The following is a 23,572-nucleotide window of genomic DNA, read 5'->3' as shown; positions in this document are numbered from 1 at the left end:
AGAACTGAGTTTTCTTTAAGAAGATTCTATTTTAGGGAAGGTCTACGCTGTGTTGCTTGCTACTTTGAGCTTGTGTGAGGGGAAACACAGTTATAGGTATCAAAAATCCTACTCCCTGACGACTAATAACTGAATTATTCATGGATATTTCAGCAAGTACATCTCTTTTTCCAAAACTTCAGTCACACTGACATATACAGACATCCAGAGGCAAACGCCTCCTATGGGAAGTATGGATTTCATGGTCCTTTAAGCACATTTAGGCTTTCTAACAAAGCCCTTTATTATTACAGTCTCAGCTTAGCCTCATAATTGACTGCTTGGAAAACTGGAAGCTCCTCTTGATGGGGTCTTTTGACAAGGTTACCAATCCACTTTACAGAAGCAACCTCATAAAAACAGCTGCAGAGATTTTTTCTTGCAGCCTGTACTGTAGTCACAGTGCAAACAAAAGTAGCAGAATTTCTTCCACTGAAAATGATACTTTCACAAATACCTGTGCTGATTACTGCCCATTGCATACACTTGGTAAAAACCCAGCCACTAACAGCAATTTCTAAACAGGCTCTGCTGGCAGAAATTATAGAAATGCCACCTCCCAAAACAGTATTTTGCAGGTGTGAAATATATGAATAAACAGAAAAAGTGTTTGGTCTTGCAAATATCAGTTTTCCCAGCCTTCACAGGAAAGACAACAGCACAGCAGAACCAGGACCTTACATGTCTGAGCTCCCTGGAAACATCCTGGAGTTACAGGCTCTCCATCTGCTCCTTTACTTCTGGGGGTGAGAACCTCCAATGCCTCGTATTTGTACGGGCTTTGGACTTGTGTGAACTCGACTTGAGAGGCAGCATAGTCCATTTACTTTGGACAGATGTAAATGGCTTCCCAAATACTGTCAAATTCCCAAATGCTGACAAATGATTCAGCACTTGAGAATGAAGGAATTCTGTTGGATTAAATTTTTACACACAGACACGCATGTGCATACATGATCAAAATTATTTAGGAGCCAAGGCAGTGCATACTCAAGTAACAGGAAATCAAGCACAGTATTGTCAATTCTCTTCTTCCGAATTTTAGCTTAGTCGCATGGATTTCTTATGAAAGACTTGTTAAACACCTCAATTTCTAATCACCTTTGTAAATGGGATATGAATGATTTTGAAGACTTTATACATTATCAATATCTTCCAGACAATGTGAATACAAGCATATTGTAAAAATATAAAGGGATAACAATATTTTGTTGTCATTCTAAGTCTTCGACATGCTGTGTTTCAAAGTTAGAGGAAATAGCATTATAGTATAATTTAACCACCCTCAGCTACTTCATATTACTATCTCAAATGTCAACACTTTTTATAATAAATTCAATGGAAAATACCATTGTGATAGCACCTTATTAAATCAATGTTTTGTACAGTGGTTTATTTTAAATAAAATTAAATAATAATTTAAATGTACTTATTTCTTTAAATTTATTTAATTAATATATTTAAGTAAAAAATTGTAGAAAAAACATGCCTTGGGACAGAGTATACCTGAACTATAATTTTGCAATAAAGCTTGTATTTTAAAAATGTACTAGTGGGGCAAGCTTAAATCAGAAGCCTAATTTTGCATCCTATCATGTCACTGCTTCACTGAACATTACAGGCCAAGGTGTTAGACTAATTCCACCCTCTCAAAGTCTGTCTTAAAGAGTTTTAACCTATAATTACAAATTAACAAAAACTAATTTATTTCCTATATATATCACATATGTACAGTTTGTATGAACTACTTCATTCCACTGTGTTGAACGTTTTGGCAATTGACAGAAACTCAGCTGGCCGTCCCTTTCAGAATAATGCAACCACTGCAATCCTTTTGGCAGCTCTGACTTGTGTTTGGAGATCAAGCTGAATGTAGATAGCATAAAGTCAGTGTCGGGCAAAGAGGCAGCCTCTGTTATTTTCTTATTAGGGATGGACAGTAAACAGGTTTTTGATGAGGCCTTGATGATTGTTAGGAACTGAGACAATGATGCAAGTGAGATAAATAAAATCCAAATTTTAAGTGAAGGTAAGCTGTTAAAACTAAAACACAAAAAATTTGGCATGTGGTACAGTTTTCTAAATCTTGTCCATTTGTCTACGCTGCTTAACTTTGTCCATGTCTAAAATCACAGGTGTTAGCCAGGTTGTCAGATCAATGTACTGGCTAAGGCAGGACACAAGTACTGAGTATGTGTTTGTAGCAATACAGATTTTAATAGATTTATGCCTAAACTCTGTCCTGGAGGAACCTGAAAAATTATTTGCTATCCAGAGCATAACTAACTGCATTGGGTTGCGTAATAGTAATGGGCCTGCCATCCACTTTCTCTGTAAAAGTCCAGTTCCTAGAATAATCATGCCAGAAGCAGAGGATTCTTAATTTTTAAACTCTTCAGCACTCTTAAAGATTTTTGGAAATTGCTTTCAAGAAGTATTCTCCTGCAATATAAACTTCTGAAACCAATTCCAGCTCAGACCTATTCTTCCAGCTGAACTTCTTCTAAAATCCCACCAAACTATAAAGTATTATCCAAAACAGCATGAACAACTTTTTGAATCTTCAAGGAAGTTGCACAGTCTCTGAGTTTCCTTGACTCTTCTTTTGCAGCTGTGAAATCTATAGTACATTTGTACCTGTATTCATCAGGCACTAGGATTTAGTTGCTTAAACACAGCATCTTAAATATACCATTTCAAATATTCTGTGATACACTAGATGGTTCCTCATAAGTTCAAAATGGAACAGATCTCCAATAGTTTTTCTGTCAACACCGTGGGAGTGGTCTGGTGTGGGGTGTTTGAAGTTCTTGGGCACCTGCCTTTAAGAACTTGAACCTCATCTGAGCTGTGGTCTCTCCTAACCTGTCAGTATCAGATGAGCGGCTGTGAAATATTTCAGACCCTCAGGCTGTCCCTAAAGAACTAAAGAAATTTGTCATTCATTGAATTAATATCAAGATCTTAATCAAAAAGGATTTAAAATGTTGACTGGGCTTCTGAATAGGGGCATGTAGCACTTGTTCAAAAAGAAAGAGAAGTAGGTGTAACGAAGAACCCCGTCTCCTTCCTGTTCATCTATTTTTAATTCAAAATGTTGCTCCTCTGTTACTTGAAACTCACCAGAAACACAGAGAGGAGGAAAGAGGATGACACTACATTAGCATCCTTTTGAAAACAGAACTGTTTCAAAAAGAGTTTGGTGGATTTTGCCACAGTTGAAATAATGTTCTTGAAAAGATATTTTTTTTCTATCAGACTTAAAGTCAGCAAAATTCCTTTGGGAAGTGCTGCTTTTTTATCTATGTAAAAGTAGAACTGCAGCAATTGACATATAGATAGAATTCATTATCATAAGCACAGACACAATACAGTAATAGATATATAAAGAAGATAGCTAAGAGATAAATGTTTCTATGCATGTGTGTGATAATCCATGAATAAATGCATTTATGACTCATATGTATGTATTTCATATTTAATGACATCTCCATTTCTGGATTAAAAGAGCATGGACTAGATTCAGGAACTTACATGACTACATATGTATACGATACTTACATAAATTACATCAAAATAAATTTAGACTTTTTATCTTTACCTAGTGTTTAGTATTTTCCATTTTTCTCTGAAAAACTTCCAAGCAAGATCCCTCCCATGTGGATTTCGAGCTACATGGATTATCACATCAATTGCATCCTGATCCAGGACAACTTCTGAGTTGAGAGACAAATTCAAAAGCCTAGTGGGAGAAACAAGGGAAAAAAATCTTGTCTAATTTCACCAACACATAGTCTCACAACAGCACATCAGAAAACTCTCAGGAAAAAAAAAACCACGACCACTGCCAAATGGTTTGTTTAAATCTCCAAATGAGTTCCGTGGTTTATTTCTGTGATTTCAAACACCAGTCACATTTATGAGTCATAAAAATCTTGATGTAAAAGGATTTCAGTAAAAGCAGAGTGGAACTTTACATGTGCATTTTTATGAAAAAACTAAGATCAGACAGACTGCTCAACACATTTAAATAAAGGATATGCTATACCAAAAAAATAACAGCAATTATTATAGGATTTCAATCATTTCCAATGAATACAGGAAAATTTGGAAGTGAAAAGACATAATACATGTGAATTTTTGTATGCATTAATACAAAAATAGAAGACAGTTTAAACAGACAGCAAGCCTGTGCTTGAAAAGTGAAGTTCTTTCATTTAGACCAAAGCTCAGGCAATGATCTATAAATGTTGAATTGATTACCAGTAATCAGTTACAGATACAGATATATATTTTTGTACCTGTTGAGCAAGTTTCTGTCATCACTGCAAGTTAAGGCTTCTAATAATATTTTCTTCTCAGACACTGCTGTGGTAGAATGAAACTTCATCCAAATGAACTCCCATACATCTTCATCCATCAGTGAAACTCCTGTACAGTAGACAATGTCTCTCACATTGAGCGGGATTCTATAAAAGAAATCAGTAAGACCATCGTGGTAAATAAGCAGCCTCCCGATATTTGGAACAAAGGTGACTACACTTATGAGACTCCAGAATTAAAGTGCAACAGTAATAATTTTTTGGAAGATTACATTTGCACCTCTTTACTGCCACCAAAATCTTCCAGGCTATCCTAATGGATTTTTCTAATGGGTAACACATGTTTGCCATTCTTTTCCTAACTCAGTCACATTGTCAGGACAGTATAAATTATAGTCATCCAGTTCATCAGGACATAATGTGCCACATAACCTGCGGGACAGGTAACATAAGCTCTCCAAATTAGCATGGGATCTTATCGCCCTGTTGCTGGGCTCTAAGCCAAATCTCCTCTTCTTGTCCTTAGTGCTGAGGTTTTAGAACAGGAGCTGATCAGCCAGAAACTCCCCCTTGCTTGTGCTGTAAAGTGCTCCATCTTCATATAGGAACATGCAAGTAAGGAAGGATGTACTGAGACAATGCTACTTAAAAATGCTGTTTTCAGGAGTGACAACAATAGAAAGATCAGTACATTAATTCAGCATATATATAATACCAGTAGAAAACCAGCTATGCCACAGGATGGTTGTGAACTGTGAGCACTGCTCAAGTAATATAAACTCTGACTGGGTTAAATGAAAGCTTTTTGAAGCCAAATTCAGACCTAGAATAGGATCTGCATATGTACCATTTTCTTCTAAAAAGATCTCAGCTGGGCTTTCAATTGCCTACCCTGCTTCTGTTTCCTATACAAGCATAGAACCTGAAACATTTGTGAGCTAAAGGGTATTCCTGCAGACAAAGCTAGATGCTTCCCAGAGGAATAAGTTTCTGATTTGCAGGAAGGAATGAATGCCCCATTTCTTGATAATTTATACCAAAACACAGTTGCTAATACCCGGGCTGAAACAACTCTGAAACTTCATATGCAAGGCCTCTTTAGAGAATCTGGAAGTAGATACAGCTGCTGTCGGTCCCTGGGCACGAATACAGTGGGACAAAAAATGAAATTACCTCCGTAAAATATGGTATCAAAACTGACACAACACAGAAAGAAAAGGTTACATCAATACTTTAAGACTTTCACCAATGTCTTATACCATAGACTGGGCTATCCCAGTCAAAAGCAAAGAGGTTCTTTTACTTCCATCTATTCATTCTCCAGAAAAAAAAAACTTTTGTCCATTGAAATATTCTATTGTTGGGCTCTGTGATGAGTATTTTTGTTAAAAAACTTCAGCTAATCTCTTTGGACATGTCTGAGTCCCTGGAAAATGAAACCAGTGTGGTTTTTCAGCACTTCAAAGTTTTGGTTCTTCTTCGGTACTTCAGAAGGAAGCAGGCAAGGTAAGAAACCATATATTGATGACTTTGAAGTGTTACAAACTGTTGTTGCCTCTATGCCGTTAGCTGGTCCCAACAGCTATGATGGTTTCTTGAGAAAAAGAGTAACAGGAATATGTAGCTAAATTAAGGCAAAACCAGGGGGAAAAGTGCACTCCTCCTACTACTGGCCGAAGAACTGTGGGGAATTAATGCCTACTGCTTTTTTGTTACGCTTTTTCTGAACAGCAAAAACATCCTGAGGTTGAGGTTTTATTCATGTTCTCTGGCAACTACAGTCATCAGCTCAGGGGGTGTATCTGCAGGTTTAGATGCAGTCACATGAATTTTGCTTCTGCTGAGCTGACATAGCTCAGGATAGTGCTGCTGCTTAGAGATTTTTAGCAGAGCCCCACACTAACAGAGCCACAAAGGGCTGCCTTGACTAGCACTGAGGTATTTTGCATTTGGTGCAGACAAACCCAGACATTTATTCAGGAGTAAACTCTCCAAAGCAAAACTGAAATGGCAGGCAAGAGAAATATAATCCATTTCAATGTTACTAGGAATAAGAAACCTTTAACTATGTGCAGCACACACCAGTAATATTGCCTTCTAAAGCAAAATCAGAGGTGCAATGTCTTCATCCAGAAGTACTGCTGGGTCAAAGCTTAATCCTAGAGCAATTAATCAACTTGCAACTACAGTTGGACTTGATGATCTTGAACGTCTTTTCCCACCCAAACGATTCTATGATTCTATGATCTCTGCCATGAACTGCTTCCATCTGGCCAGGGTAGACTGGTATTACAGTGCAGAACCTGGCATGGATTCAAGAGCTTACTGTTTCTTCTCCTCTCATCACCAAATTGCCATGTGAGAATATGCACATCCCAAGCCACGCAGGCAATCAGCACTGCTATGGTTATGACCACATAGCTCAAGCAAATCCTACAGGTCACCAACACATAGATGGGACCTCCAAAAAATGCACGTTCCACAGTTTCTCCCCTTGATGCTTCCTGTTAACATCTTAGAATCTTGAAAAAAGTTAGTAACTCTTCTCAGATTTACCCAGGATCAGTAGGTATTGGCTTATGTAAGTTCTATGCAACTGCTTCTGTGGTCCCTATAGAACTGCTATGCCAAGACCAAGGAAGTACGAAAATCCTTAAAGCTAACCAGATCCATTAAAAGAAATAATGTTTAAACATACATGGGCAGTAAAGAAAAAAAATGAAAACTTTCACCAGCCTTTCCATACTACTGAATTTTGATTCTCAAATCCAGAGTTAACATTAGTAAAATGTGAGTTTGGTTGACATTTACAGAATTATCCATATGTGCTAGGTGCTGAATTTCCATTTCACTGAAATGGAATTTGCACTTCTTACTCAAAGTCTATCATTAATATAGATATTTCAACAATATTTCAATATTGAAAGCAATAAATAATAAATATTGAAGCAATATTTCAACAGTAATGAATATCAACAGTTTATTTTTATGCATCCAACCCTTGTTTCAGAATGTGCACGCAAATGAAACTGCATAAAATTGAGTCTATCACAGAAAATTAAGAATACATATTCAAACACAAGACATCAAGACACTAAAATTAATGGAGCAGATATTTAGGTGCTGCTTTTCTGTTGGCTTCTATTAACTCAGAATGATGCTTAAAGTTTTCTAAATAACTGCAGCTCTCAAAACTTTGGGTCAGCAATTACAGCAACATAAATATGCGGCCATATACACATATACTGTATAGAATGTGAAAGTGATATTAATTATCATTGTGTCTTGACTTTCTGATATACTACGTTATTTGTCTTTAAAGCACAACTTCTTTACCAGCTTAAGACTTTTTTTGGTTTTAGTTCGACATTTCATACACTGACAGCAGTCATGAGAACACATGCTAAACCAAAAGGAGTAAGGGATGCTATCCTGACCATGGGACCAACCAACCCCTTGCCCCCAGTCTGTCTTATCATATGATATCTGAATATGAAGATGAACTGAACCCAGTCAAGTCTTATTTCAATGAAGGAAGGACTTTATATCTTGACAAACACTAAATCATTTTCTTAGACACACACATAGTTTTTCCTGAGTTTGCTGGCAGAAATATTATCTCTGGTTTACTACAAGAGATGCAGTTCAGCCAACAGATACTCTAAGGAACTATAAGGCACTGGAAAAGGTAATTCTTTTTTGGTTGATTGCCCCATTAATTCAGGGAAGAACTGTGTGCTGGAAGGACCGTCACTCTGTGTTTGGCTAGTACAGTCAGTAGCAGAGGTACCCTAGGAGTGGATGTCTAACCCCAGAAAGGTCAGCATTGCTCACTTGTGAGGTTTACATTTTTGAAAATTACTGTGAAACGTAACAATTCAACGGGCTTTGCCAGCTACTCTATTTTTACATTCTAAGGGCCAACACCAGCAATTTTAGCAGAGGTGTGGTCAGTGAATGCAAGGTCATTTCCATGCTCTGGCAAGGAAGGAGGACTTAAGACAAGTGATAGCACTGATCCCATGCCCATATTGTAAATGTCATTATGCTCCTTGCTAAGAAAACTCTATTGCCACCAAATCGGTAATAGCATACTTGCAGTACTGCAGCAGATCTACTCAATAAAGTCCAACCAGTTGCTCCAGGGAAGGTTTTAGGTCTCTATCTATAAGCTAAGTCACTAGGACAATGTGAAAAAAACTCGTCCCTACAAACCAAGACATCAAAACAAATACTGATTTTAACTGGCTTAGCTTCAGAAACTGCAAAACCTACGGTTACGAAAAACTACAGATTACTTCTGTGAGAGGCTTGTAATCAGGACTGCAGACAGGAGGGTTCTTCTTGTGGAAAGGAACATTGTTTATGAAAATGTGAGTATCCTCAAAGTAATTTCTCTTTAACTATTGCCTCAACAAAGAGCCCTCTAACTGAATTTTCTCCATTTGTGGGGATTTTTCTTTCTCTCTCCTCCAGTCATTATGGTTTTGCATTTAATTGTTACCTAAACGTGAAATCTCCCCAGTCTACAGATTTTTTATTTTTATATCTTCATGTAAAATGTTCCAAGATTGCAGTTTCAAGGCACTAGATCAGCATGTGAAATGTTTTCCCTCTGTATTAACTGGATCAAGTGGATAAAATTACCATTGTTTCAGTACCACTTAGGTAGTAACACTGCGGAACGTATCCCCATGCTATATTAAACCTTATCTGGGCCTTCAAGGCTGCTCATATTTAAAGAGCTAATATGATTGATGGACACTTCAGAAGAATAAAGATAAAGATTAATTTTTGAAAGCATCATTTTAAATGGCTTTTATTTGAATACTGATCCAATTTATTTAACTTTATTTTTCTTGCTTAACAGATATGATGGTGAGAATGAAATATGTAGCTAGCAGAGCTCATGTTTAAAAATTAAACACTTTGGGAAAAAATTAAAAATTAAACAGTTAGAAAAAAATTAATTAAAATTGTGATGTGCCTTTACAGGGATTTTTTTTCAAGAGTGAATAATAAAACTCTACAATGAGCTAAGAATAATCTTCTAAGTTATAATTAATTGGTACATACTTGCTCCTATTTAAAGTATGTTCTTACAACTGGAGATACACTTACAAAATTGGACCATAATTATTTATCTTCTGGGCAAATTGTGTTCTATTTTTTCGAAATGTAATAGCACACAGTTTAGACAGTTCTTTGATTAAGTGACAAATTTCAATACCATTTAGGGTACTATTTGAGAAAGAAAATTAATCAGAAACATTAATTTTTATTTTTGCAACTATTTAACATTCAACTTAGGTCTATTTTTCTTGATGACTATATTTATAGTCTCACTTAATAAGTTACAAGGCTCAGATAACAAATAACAATGAAGCACTGGTACTTTCTTGGCAGATCTGAAACACAGATTCTGTTATGAGGAACAGCACCACGCAATGTTTAGTTTATAAGATGGCAGTCCCAAAGCCTATACTTCCATGCTCTATTACAGAGTCCAGGAGCCACGCCGCTGGCACCACTGCACACTGCTGGCACAAACCCAGTCTGAAAAGAAAGGGCAGCATTTCCCCTTGAAAACCGAGGCACAGAGCTGTCACAGGCTTGACATCCAGCTGCCTATCACGCATTGAATTCAGGGGATATTAACTGAGGATGTGGCTTCTTGGTGTCTGTCCCAAAGCTATGCACAGACACATCTCCTCAATCCCAGTTCTCTGCTTCAGAGCTTCAGGTATTGCATGGGTCTGACTAACACGTGACTAGCATGCTCAAGCTCCTCAACACTGATTTTAATGACTGAGTGGTGAGTCTTTCTGAGACTAATCCCTCAGCAGATATCCTTGTTTTGTCCTTTCTGGACAGTTTTTGCAACAAAAATATGGCCCCTTCTGTTCAATGGTTCTGCAGGGTTGTGAAGAGATCATTCCTGAATGAGAAAATTGGAGACAAATCTATCTAACTTCTAAGGATTGCAAATTAATTATTGCTAATCCATAATCGCTACACATAAGCGATTTGTGTGTGATCACTTTATTTGTGATCACACACTGAAGTTAGCAGGCAGAAGTGCCACCTGAACCATCTGCCCCATGAAGCCAAGTTTTGTCGTTCACAAGACAAAATCCTCTCTCTTTTCAGACATAGTCCCCAGATGGTCTTTCAGAGCACTATCTCTTTGATTAACTCATGCACTCAACAGTGTTTTCTTCCTTCTTAAACAGTTTTATTGACTTGAGTGCAAGACTCTACTCAAACATTGTAACAACCTATTAATTAGTTAAATCACTTCAGCAACACCGGCTGACATTAGCTGGCAAAGTTCCAGTAACAATTCAAAATGTATGAATAGCTATGCCTGAATTTTTTCAGTAATTAAAACTTCTAGGGGTTGAGAACACAGAATAAGGGATCTATTTTATTGTTTTACATTTATCAGACATTCATGTGTGAAAAAAATGAAAATAACTCTCATTTTTTCATGTTTGCTGCTATTGATTTCCAAAAATAGCTGGTGGGCATCAAACCCGTGAAAAAAGCTAGTGCCTCTTCCAAGCAACTAACAAACATAATTAACCTGTTGGCCACGTTCCCACAAATACTTATGAGGGTGGTTAAACATAAGTATATTTATAAGTTGTTGCAAGACTGTAGCAATAGTGTGCCCATGTGAAACAAAACAAAAAAATTGTGTATATCAAGTCATTACAGAGAGAAATAAGGGAGAAGAAAAAATACTTTGTTTGGAAAAACATTTGATTTTCTATCACCTAAGCCAGATTTCATTGAAATGAACTCAATTAATGACTGGTAATTTGTTAATTACCACTCCCTCAGATCTATGGTTAGTTTCATTTATAGACACGTTACAGTCTCCTTACACTCCTGCAGTGCAATTTATTTTTCTGGTGCCATTTCTATTGAGTAGTTAAAGGTCCATCCAAATAAGCACACTGCCAATTCAGGCAGCTGGATGGACATGAATCCATTGTTCCTTGCAGAGGAAATACAAATTCCGCACAAAAAAGTACGGGGATTTAGTACTCTCAAATTAGGCTTGTTTTTTATCACTGTCTTTGTTCAAATTAAGTGATGGAAATCATCTTATTTCATAACTTGTACCTTTCTTAAGACTGATAAAGAATTAACTAGTGTTTGTGACGGTCACAGCAATGTCATGAAAGTCTTTGAAATGGCAAACAGAAGTCACTGGAAAAGACAATATTCACATTATTAGACTTACAGAGATTAAATGAGGTAATTGAGTACTAGGATGCAATCATCCAAGATCCCAATTTCATTTTTTAGTAACCAAAAGTAGTTTCTATAGTGCAAAATGACATACAGAAGTGTTCTGACTTGAAACCCACGGACTGAACAGGAAAATTCATGGCATATTTTACTTTCAGAGATCTCTGGCCCCGTATCAGCAGCTCAAGACTTCTCAGAACAACCTGGATGATTAGAGACCAGACCAGATTCAAAACATCTAGATTTACAGGCAGGATCGTCTGGCAGTCTCTACTTCTCATTCATGAAGACAGACAGATGCAAACTTCATAAACCCATGGGCTACAGAATAGTGGTGACTTCAGTCTAACTCAGTGCAGCAGCCTGCACTCCACTGCAAACATCATCTATTCATCTGAGCATTGCTTTCCTTAAGAGACAGAAAAAAAGAAAAAAACCATGCCTTCCTATCACTTGTGTTAGAAAGTGTAGGCTGAACATACGCTCAGAATTGCAAAAAAAAAGAAAAACAAGTATTAGAAAGAAGCTAAGTATTGAACATTAGCTCTCCTTTCCAAATAGCATAGCCAGCTTAGCTCTGTTCATCAAAGATTAGCAGATTGCCATCAACCATAAGGTCAGCATAACAGGTGCAAAGACAAGAGACACCAAATTTGCAGACAGCTGAATGCAACTCTCACTTTAGACAAGTTTGATGGTGTGTGGAATATTGGGTTTTTCCATTATTTTTTTTTTTTCAATATATTGTATCTGTAAGGCAGTATTCCAAGTAAACAAAATTGATCAGAGTGCTTGTGACAGAAGAATAATAGTAAAAATAGTAAAAACTGCATGAAATCTAAAATGACCCTAAAGTGATATGAAGTCTGGATCAATCAAATCCATTTACAGTAAGTTTTCTAGGGGTATTGAGGCAATTAATTAAGGTACTTTGCTTCCATTTGAAAGGCAGCAACCAATAAATAGACATGGTTACACTTCTAAAGAAAAAAGAAAGAGCAAACTGAAGTGGTTATGACTAGCTGGGGAGGCTCCCAACTGGTCCAGTAACATCTTAAAGAAACATTGCCACATAATTGCATCTGATGCGATACTATCATCTCCCACTGCTCACTGCTGTATATTGGCAAAATAATAGTATCACCACAACCCTACTAACAGAACCACAATAAAACATTCCTTTTTCTACTGAAGGCAAAATCAACTGTCTGAGTTCGGTGCAGCTCTCACTTACTCACACATTCATGCTATCCCGTCGAACTTTGCCTCAAGCAAACATACATCCACGGTCCACTTTGCCAGCAGAAATGTGTACGTGGCAACCTGTAGCTGATGGATGGCAGCAGCAGCTGGAAGAAAATCATGCCTGCACCCACAGAGAGGTTTGCAAAAACACGCTTGTGTGTACGGCTAAGTTATACTTGGAGCCATCATAGTGTGCATTCACATGTTCCCTGTTGTTAGGATATCTCTTGTCAGGAGTTTACAGATTGCAGCTCTCCACAAATACTTTCTTGAACCTCAGAAATACGCATTTACTTAGACTATCCAAGGCAGAAAGTCTGAAAATGCTAATCCTCTTAGAAACATGTTTTTCTTTCAGAATAGATATGCAGTGAAGGTTAAAGGGGTTAACAAGGCTGATCCTCAAGCTCAGGCAGTCATTGTATGGTAATTTTGTTAATTTTTTAGGCTGAACCACAATGCCGTTATATCTAAGGAGTGTGAATAATGTATTTCTTCACACATGAAAGAGCTTCATAGGGATGAGCTCAGTTAAATGAAGGTAGAAGCAAACATCTTAATTTTCAGCCAGCAGTAGCTTCTCTTGTACAGCATTCTGCTGTTGACTGAATCCCAGAAACCTTACATTCTCAAACTATAAAGGGACATGTCAATGTGCTTGTATGTTTTCTGCTACGTTTGTATTCTGAACATCAGCATGGAAGTTTCAAGGGCTTCCATTGCTCCAATACAGGAGTAGCATATATCCCAACTTAACAGATTGAAAATGTTTGCCTTCATATCAACTATCAAGTCAGAAGGCAATGCAGACTTGCAAGTAAAATGTGCTGGAGCCATCAGTCATTTAAAAAGAGCAAAATTACTTGAATTCATTGATTAACAAGACTGTAAGACATACCCTGAACTCTAATCCCAGATTTTCAGCTAAAAGAAATAATCACTTCTTTTTTAAAAATTGCAAAGATTAAAATATGGTATCAATTCCTAAACGAGTACAACCAGTTGTCTCCTTATAGCCTCTTCTACGTGTAATGTTATGTGTTTGGTTTGCTTCTCGTAGAGCCAAACTTCTTTTTCAGAGCTATGTTCCTTGCTTTAGCAATGTGTTTTGCCCTGCAAAAGTGGCAGTGAGCAATACCACCTAAAGCTCTTTGCATACTAAGTAATCCTGGTATTTCAGGTACCCAAGGCTCCCTCTTTCAGATAAATGTTTTCATCTTTAGGCTGGAGAGCTGTATTATTTCTCTTGATAGCAAAGTAAATCCCAGTGGCTGAGCTTCAACCAGAACAAGAAAGTGCGTTGCAGTGTCTTAATACTATCCAAAACTCCTCAAAGACAGGTCATTGGGGTTGTCTTCTGCATGTGGCAGATGCAGGGCTGAGGTACTAAGCTGAAGCTCTACCACAATCTCAGAACCACTGTTTAGATGGGGGTTAAGGAACAGCTTCTCTGCCAGTGGTGTCTGAAAAGAAAAGGAGCAGACCTTTTCCTGTTTTAGTGACAATTTTGAAAGGCAAAGTCACCTTTTGCAAGGACCTCTAACTCTTATGATCACTATTTACATACTCATTCGATATAAGTATCTTTCTCACTGTAGTGATGGACCCTAAGAGGGCCCACTCTCTCTTCAGTCTCATGTTAAGAGGCTCTTCACTCAGCACAGTGGCTGCCACTAACTTAATTTAGAGGTTCGCAAATCCCCTTGCAGGAAGCATAACTCCAAGCATTTGATTCTGCCCTGTGAGTCAGGCATCTAAAAATGAAGCGCTGCAACACCTAAGTCACTTTAGAAATTCAAGCCTTCAAGCCTCTCAGCTGACTTCTACTTCCATGCGCTGAGGCTAAACTTGCAGATCACATGTGCTTTGGTTTTTTTATTAATTCCATAAGAAAATCTGAAGTGCTACAGTTAGAAATATAATGTCTTTTTTCAAATAATGCTGGAAATATAAAGAGGACCTCTGGCTTTGTGCTATGAATGGCCATTATTTTACTTGGTGAACACTGGCAAATTATTTGCACAGTAAAGAACATGTAATTACAAAGTACCAACAGTAACTGATTATTATGATTATTTCAATCCCCTACAGTGAAGAGTAGATGGTAATTAATTTCTGGACCTATCCAACTAAATATAATTACTAAAACCCACAGCAACTGTAGGCATATGCTGGTAAAACACAGTTAGATGTTACTGTATTTGTTTATTACTCAACACTTTTTCCATAATTAAACGCCACAAGTAAAACAGAAAAAACATTTCAAAAGAACTTCTAAAAAGCCACGGATTAAAAATGTGGCTTAAAAGTTATGAATTTTAGCATTGCTACAGTATTATTAATTGCACATTCTCTGTTATGATTATTTGAACTTTAACTGCAGTAACTGCCAGGCAATGAAAAACCTTCTTTACATGATTTACCACCTGTGAATTTATGTGGTATATAACACCACATATTAACTTAATAATACCCTAATTTTGTATTGATTAGAATTTTGTGACACAAGCCTAATATCATAGCCTCTACTGCTTTGAAGAATTCGTGTTTCTTCCAGCATGCACTGCTTGTAAATTAGCTTACCGTATGAAACATCTCATCTCCCAGAATAAGGATTTTGGGAGGGGATTGGTGGAAAGGCTGCAGATTAGCCTTTATTTTTAGTCTTATAGTCAAATCCAAATTATATCTGTATATAAAAATATCTCTGAGCTCCCTGGAACACTATCTTTGTGCTCTGGCTATGCAAAACCCACCAAGACCAGGCATTCTGCAACACATCAGTCAATGTCTTTGTTCTGTTTCAGAAGAGGGAAGGCCATCTACAGGAACTTTCAGAGTAGTTTTCAGCAGATACAACTTTATTCATTGCTGATAAGGAGTGGAACACACAAGGATACATATAGTTTTGGCACCTGTCACCAGCTTTCTGCACCAGGAGTTGTCAGAGAAGTCTGAAGAAAGATGACCAGCATGATTTACCCCTTCTTTGTAAGAAAATAAGCTTTGAGTGGTTCCTACAGATTCTGAGGTAGCTGTTTGCAGCAAATTCACAAACAATTGTTAAAGGCATCAAAAAGCAAAACACTTGATTGATGAGAAAGAATAGAAAATGGCACCTGTTGAGTGGGCTTTCTGCATGTGTCTTGTACTTACCTGCTTGCCCTCTGTACTTGAGATAGCTATAGTCTCTGAAGTGCTGAAAGAGGCAGAAGCATGACTCAAACACCATGTTAATTAAATTGTGATTGTAGCATCATCATAATTTTGTTGGTGGAAAAGCAGGGAAAACAGCCCTTGCTTTATTTTCAGGTTTCAGTCTGATTTGGTTTAAACTGAGCAAAGGTGATACAGGGTACCTCTGATGTAGCGGGGTCTGAACATTCCCAAGAGAACACTGACCAGACCCTTACAAATTTTGTTACTGGTGGATTTTATGTCTACCACTTGCTATTTCCTAGTAGCCTGCACAATTTCGTTTCGATGTTAAGTAGATACAAAATTAGTCTGCTCATATGTTAGTTACATTCGGTATGTGAGACTGCTCTGAGAACAGCAACTGGAAAATTCTGGGGTGGGGAATTGAACCAATCCTATAATCTTGAGAAATACATAAAAACACGTCTCTGACTTCTTTTCAAGTTGTACCCCTGTTTATCATCTGACTGTCAATCTGTATTCTGTAATTACATTATTTGTGGCGACTGTTTTTCAAAACTGTGTGGTTCCTTTGGAGAAATGCACTGCTTTAACTTGGTAGCTATTCTCTTCCTCTGCCCTGCTGTGATGTTTTTGTCATAATACTTGTCATATGCTGGCAACCACAATTTTTTGCTCGCAAGAATGGCCTCATAGAAAGGTTAAGACAAATCTTCGGATGGCTCCTTAAATTTATTCCTTTCCTTTCTTGCTATTGGTAGCAAAGCAATAAGGTGTTTTTGTTTTTGGTTTTTTTTTCCTCCTGATGCCTCTTTCTTCAGTCTTGTTGGAAAGGATGAAGACACAGGGTGGGAGAAAGCATTGCAGGGTGACAGCTTTTTAACAATGAATAATCTACTGCTGTGCATGTTAATAGGTGGCACTAGGTTTGACTAACTATTTTTGCAAATTAGTATCTAAGTAAATTACTTTTGCAGATTGTTTCCAATGATTCTTTCTCTTTAATCTACTCTTGAATAGTTTCATACCGATTGTTGCTACTGACAGTAAGAATTCGTATAAAACCCCAGTGTATATATTTCATAGTAAATATAGCTGGTATCATCGTACACAAGAAAACCCGCTCCCTCTCATATGGCTTATTTAAAGGTTTAAAGGCTCATAGTCATAGTCTCAACATATTTTTTTTTTCAGAAGTTTCAAAGTCATATAGGAATGCAATTTCCATTTATGCCCTGTTCATGGCTGGTTTTAGGCAACACTCAGGTACTTATGTAAACGGGTATGCCTGTAAAAGATTTTCAAAGATTACAGATGGGCATGTTTTAATTGCAAAAAACCACCCGATTGGCTCAAGGTGTCTTTGAAAAATCCTACCTGCCTCTGTATCTATAGAGATCTGATCCTTTTGCAGAGCTTGTACAAGATTGGGACTAAAAATGTAAGATTTTTTTCTTTTCTTTTTTTTCTTGGTTACTTGAAAGTACAATAATTTCCTTTAAAACAAAATATCATATGATGTACTTACACAAGTACTTCTACACCCGCATTCCATATAATCAGAAAATCCATCATGCTTTCCCAAGAAGTCATAGTCCTAACCTATACTCTGTACTTATCTCAGGGTCCATAGGTCAATACACACTTAAATATTTGTATTTTCAGTAATATATCATTTCTGAGGTGCTTAACTTTAAAAGATAAATTTCATACACCATCCATGGCCTGTGTTCCCTTGCCTCAGCTGAATAAACCTGTGTCTGGACAGCCTAACTTACATATCTGCTGTGTACTGGTTTTGGCTGGGATAGAGTTTTCTTCTTAGCAGCTGGTGCAGTGCTTCATTTTGGCTTTGGTGTGAGAACAGTGCTGGTGGCACACTGATGGTTTTAGTTGCTGCTGGGTGATGTTTATACTAAGTCAAGGACGTTTCAGTTTCTCAGGCCCTGCCAGCCAGAGGGCTGGAGGGGCACAGAAAACCGGCAGGGGACACAGCCAGGACAGCTGACCTGAACTGGCCAAAGGGATATTCCATACCATGGGACATCATGCTGAGTATATAAACTGGGGGGGCGGTGTGTGGGGTGTCTGTTGCTGGGGCCTTCTGCTCACTGCTCGGGGACTGGCTGGGCATCATCCAGCAGGTGGTGAGCAGCTGTATTGTGCACTTGTTTTCTTTCATCCCTTCCCTTTGGATTTCATTCCCCTCCCCTCTCTTTCCTTTTCATTATAACTGTTATTATTATTATTGTTCTTTCATTTTTATTTTATTTCAATTATTAAACAGTTCTTATCTCAACCCTCAAGTTTTACCTTCCTTTCCGATTCTCCTCCCCATCCCTCTGGGTGAGGGGCAAGGGAGTGAGCAGCTGCGTGGGGCTTAAATTACCAGCTGACGTTAAACCACGGACATGCTGTCAAACCCCTACAGTGCTGCTCATGCTCAACACATCAGCTATCATATTATCCCATCTCTGAGACCTCACGTGACGTTTTCCATGTATTCCTGCATTAATTTCCAAGTCTTCACCCTTAAGTACTTCATAATATTACCCTAAAATAGATTGTCTCCTTTCTTACTTCTCAGTCGTTCTGCCTCTAACCTCTCTCACTTCTTTCATCACTTAGCACTTTCTGCTCTCTTGCCCCAACACAGCCTCCGTGTTGGTCTGCCAATGTGGCGATCACTAATCTTTCTTCGTTTAAACCCTTCCTTAGAACACATCTTCTCACCTTCTAGCACGTTAATTGCCTGACAGCAATCTATCAGGAGGGGGCAGAGGCTACATGGGTGTCCCCTTCACCCACTCATACATGCAAAGGTAAATAATTCATTCTGAAGCCCCACAGTCATTTTTAAATAACAGCCAGTGACCTCTGCTTCCTCCCATACCACTCTGCAGAACGAGGCACCATGGATAGGGGCAGGCAGGAGAGGAAGAGCATGCCAGCTGTATTGCCTCTGAGAAGGAGAAATGGGAAATACACATTTCAGTTCCACTTACCGGTTCCTATTGCTAGAAATCCAATCCGAGATTAACGTTGCAGCCTGCTGGTGACAGTGTTTGTTACCGAAGCTGCAGGCCAACATGATGACTTCCCGATGCAACTCTCTGTCCAAATTCAAGAAAGTAATAAGGCTGCATTAATAAATGTGTTTGAATGTTTACAAAAAGCTGTTTCTTGTAACAGTGGCATCAACTGATAGTTGGGCAAATAGCAAAGATAATCTAGCTATACAAATCCCAGTGTCAGTTTAATGCCTACAGCTGCTGCAACAAATAAAGGGTTGTGGACCAAAACCAGCCCCCATTTACACTATGCACTCTCCCTGACCTCTGTGGTCACATGATTCCAAGTTCTTAAATATCCAGTGCAGTCAGATACTAAAATAAGGCTTAGGAAATCATGTTCTCCAAACTCAGGAAAGAAATTAATCTCACAGGATCTGCTGCTCTCCCAGAAAAGAAAAACAGGATGACAGAGTTAGGAAAGTATGGCATGCTGAAGACGAGACCAAATTTTAGGAGAATGCATTATTACAACTATATTCCACAAACAATCAAACAGAAAAAAAGAAATGAAACAGTACTCATGTTGGTATGATGCTTGAACAAGCGATTTGTTTAAATTATTCGTTGGCCATCCAAGCTTGAGATACATTGAGGCAACTTGTCTTAAAATATACTCCTGAGGGGGGAAAGAAAAATATATTTAATGTTAACATTTATTTTTTATTTGGAATTCAAACGCTACTGACTATTGAGTTTTTGCCTTTTTACCCTCAAATAATGTCCAACTTTCCAAAGATTTTGATCTCCATTTAGCAAAGCAACATGTCCACTTGCAATCCTCCTTCATTGCTATAAGTGAGAAGACTCTGTAGAACAGCTATTTGATTAGATGCCTAGTATATGACAATTTATTGTTATAAGCCCCATCAATTAAAAAAGCTTCTTACATGCTATTTTGAACTCACAATACACATCTGAAAAGTTGCAAGAGTGGCAACAGCTTAATTTCTACTCTATGGCCAATCTCAACAGCATTGGGCATGTTCACTTTTAGAAGAATATTGTTTAATATCCATAGCCATGGTAAAAACGTTACGTAAGTACAGTCAATTGACTTCAGAATACAGAAAAATGTGGCCACAAATAAATTTATATATTTAGTGACACTATGCTTTAAGTTTAGGTTCTTGGTGTGGTTAAAAAACAAAGCAAGCCCAAGAGCTATTTTAATTACTTTTACTTTTTACACAGGAGACATATTTACATATTCTGACCAGTCGTGAGGGAAACCACTGTCATTGTATTCAATGTAATCTTTTGCCAGTGGAAATCACCCATTTGAAGAAGAGAACTGAGATATAAAGACCTGCATAGGAGAGCATCTGTTTTATTATTGTGAATGCACAGGCATGTATATATGATGTCAACACAAAAGGAGATTCATAGCGCAGCTTTCTTTAGCACGTATGTTATTCTGTGACTAAAAATATTTTTTATTTCCTCTGCTATCACCTCTGCTTTCAAAGCTCTCATCAGCAGTGATAAAACACAACCCAGCTGTGAATTTTACTGGCCTTATTTATTGAAATTGTGTTTTCTTTACACAGCCATGATTAAAAGTGAAATAGCAATGGCACACTCATAGGAATTTTTCTGTGCAGTTAGCAATAGACTAAACATGCAAATTATTTCAACGTAATTTTGTATTATGGCTCTAGTTTCCATGTAGGCCTACATGGCAGGTTCATGAAGAATTTCATTGTGTCTTTATTAATCTGTAGTATATGTTCTACAAAAATAATTGTCCATGTCAGCAGGTAGCTTTGTGTATGTGTGTGCATATATATACACGTATGTACTTATACATATATACATACATACAGCCACCTCTAGCTTCCTGCTGTCTAAGCATGTGTGTCTGTGGACACAGACACAAGCAAATATATGTTTGAGAAGAAAAAAAGCACCTTTATACTTTTCTGGCTGTAAAGAGTTCCTTCATTTGAAGGGTCTACAAAATTACAGTATATCAGCCATTTAAAATATGTAGAGTACATAAAATTCATAGCAAACAAAAACGCCCAAGAGTTCATAATTGTTACTGGCTACCCTCACATTCTGTGTACTTCATAAACCATGCTTCAGCGTAGCTATAATTTTTTTTTTTTTTTCCAGGTAAAATGTTAAAATGTTTGTCATGTCTATCTTAATTATTTACTGCTAGCTGTTACTGCTGTCCCTTCGGACCCAATTATGAATGGGCTTTTGATTCAATGGCGATTTAATCCTTGTTAATTAAGGTAACTGCATTGAATTCACCATGACTTTTGGATGAAATAATGACTAAAAATCTTTACTTCAGGTGCGTGCATCCTATTCAGTTGTGCCTGCACTTGGTGTCCTTGCTGAGCTTGGGCACCAACCTAAATATCACCATGGGGCTCCTCAAAAGAGGAAATCTGGAAATAGATTAATTTGGCTCCTTCAAGTGAAATACTTTATTTGCCGTAATATTTAATAGGAGGGATAATTAGCTTTCCTTTTACTAATCATATATGCCTCAAACAACAGTTATCACTGTTCAAATGCAAATGAACCAAAGCTTGACAACTGCTATGATTAGGAAGAAAGCTCATAACCCTAGGTCATTTAAAGTATCTGACTGGGGAACAGTTCAACCCTTGGCAATGAAAGGAAGGAGAGTGAGAGAAAGAAAGAAAGCGAAAAAAGGAAGCAGGCTGTGTGAAAAAAACAGAGGAAGACGGTATCTCTTACATTGAAGATGTTGTAGTTCTCTGTGCGGTCCAGCAATTTATCTAGAGGATAAAGAGCTCGGCTGGCAGCATGCCAAGGCAGAAAATCCTTCTCCTCTGAAAGGTATCTGATAATCTCCAAAGGAATATTCTGAGGCAAATAACCAGCTCTGTACAATAAAAGAAGTTAGTATTAAATTGGTTTTGCAGAAGATACATGACAAGGCAAAAATGACTTTTTTTTTTCCAAACGAAACTAGAAGACCGAAAAACATGATAAACTCATCACACTATAATGACATAAAAGTGAACCTTATAAAAAATCAGCAACTCACAGTTTCTCCCGACACGTGCAAGCATACTTACTGGATGAAGGAAGGATGAACACACATGAAAGGAAACTAGACAAGCTATGCCTACTTTTTATGGATTCCAGTGGCTATAAAAGACATGAACAATGAAGTAATTGACTTTAAGCAAAAAACAAAAGGAAGGTGTTGCTTTGCAAGATTGAAAGCTGTCTGCATGAAATCAACAACCCATGGCATTTTGCTTCAGAGAACACTTCTACTGGCCATGGGCAACTGGAAAGAACTAGTGGTGAAGAAGCATCTTTAATTCCACAGTTATCCTCCCCACTCTTATTCCTCTCCCTTAGAGCTGCCTTGTCTTCTACCCACATTAAGCCACTTTGGAATGACTAATCCAGTGACATCACTTTGGTTAAGGATGTTCCAGCACTTTCCACATGAACTATGGTTTTTTCAGGTGTTTATAAATCAATCAGCTAGAACTTTGTCCCATTCTTTTTCCATCATAAAAGACCTCTTCCTGCAAGGGAAAAAGTGTGTGTGTGTGTGTGTGTGTGTGTGTGTGTGTGTTGGGGGGGGGAGGGGGGGCGGGGAGGGGCACAGTTCAGGAAAACTTTTTAAATTAATAGCTTTACGGGTGCAATACAGACACAAGTATTTGAAAGCTGCTTTTTAAAACTGAGTACAGGAAACATCAAGCTTTAGGATTTGCTCTCATTTTCTTTTTCAGAACAGCATCTTTTCTTAACTATCCAGACTAGAGAAACGAAGTTTAACACTGTAGGCACAAACTTCCCAGAAACACACAGTTCTAGTCTTCTCTTGATGCATGTGTTTAAATCCCAGAGGAGGTCTCTACCTGCCTAGAACAGAGATAATGATTCTGTTTTCATTAAACACTTAAAGTTAGAGGATTCCACAAGCTTCAATTTAACATAGGCTACAGTATGATATATCTTCATAGACTAGTTTTTCTCCTTGTTGGTTGCAAATGTTCCCCTTAATTTCCATCACTGTCTGGGGAAGGGATACATGCATATAACAAACAAAGAAAATTACACAGATTATTATGGAAATGAACCAGTACGTATATGTTGATATGAATTTTTTTCTCAGTTGTAACAGCATATAAAAATACTTTGTTGAAATATTTGAAATAGATTGTTCTTTTTGGTATGATGCAAAACCATATTTTCCTACCACATCCACACAAGCCATTGTTTTTCACACTCTCTACTGGAAGAGTTACACCCTGTTCCCTTTGTGTTCTCAAGAAAGGATTTCATGTAACAGCTTTCAAAAGGATCTGTGCCACGTCCTTACGATGATACACTCTCCAGTCTGTCTGTCATCTTTGTCCACATTTTGTCAGCAAGATTCCGTTCTTAATTCCAGTTACAGCATATACTCGAGCAAGAAAACCAAGATCTCTTGGTGAGCTCACTGTGTCACTCAGGAACTGAGCAGAT

General features: G+C 37.7%; 1 protein-coding gene across 5 annotated transcripts in view; it reads right to left on the bottom strand.

The window, feature by feature from the left end:
* TRHDE (thyrotropin releasing hormone degrading enzyme) overlaps positions 1-23,572 on the bottom strand; it is a 232,749-nt gene that overhangs the window by 29,721 nt on the left and 179,456 nt on the right. For all 5 annotated transcript variants that reach the window (XR_013929169.1, XR_013929170.1, XM_080393835.1 and 2 more), the window contains 5 exons: positions 21,815-21,962; positions 19,618-19,715; positions 19,031-19,138; positions 4,341-4,508; positions 3,641-3,781 (listed from right to left, as the gene is read on the bottom strand). Coding sequence is in view for 3 of the 5 variants with exons in the window: in XM_080393835.1 (XP_080249961.1) it covers positions 3,641-3,781; positions 4,341-4,508; positions 19,031-19,138; positions 19,618-19,715; positions 21,815-21,962 (663 nt within the window). In the remaining 2 variants the exon portion in view is untranslated. The remainder of the gene's footprint in view (positions 1-3,640; positions 3,782-4,340; positions 4,509-19,030; positions 19,139-19,617; positions 19,716-21,814; positions 21,963-23,572) is intronic.

Source organism: Falco punctatus (genome assembly GCF_963210335.1).
Source record: "Falco punctatus genome assembly, chromosome: 6".
NCBI lineage: Eukaryota > Metazoa > Chordata > Aves > Falconiformes > Falconidae > Falco > Falco punctatus.
This window is presented reverse-complemented; position numbering and strand designations above follow the sequence as displayed.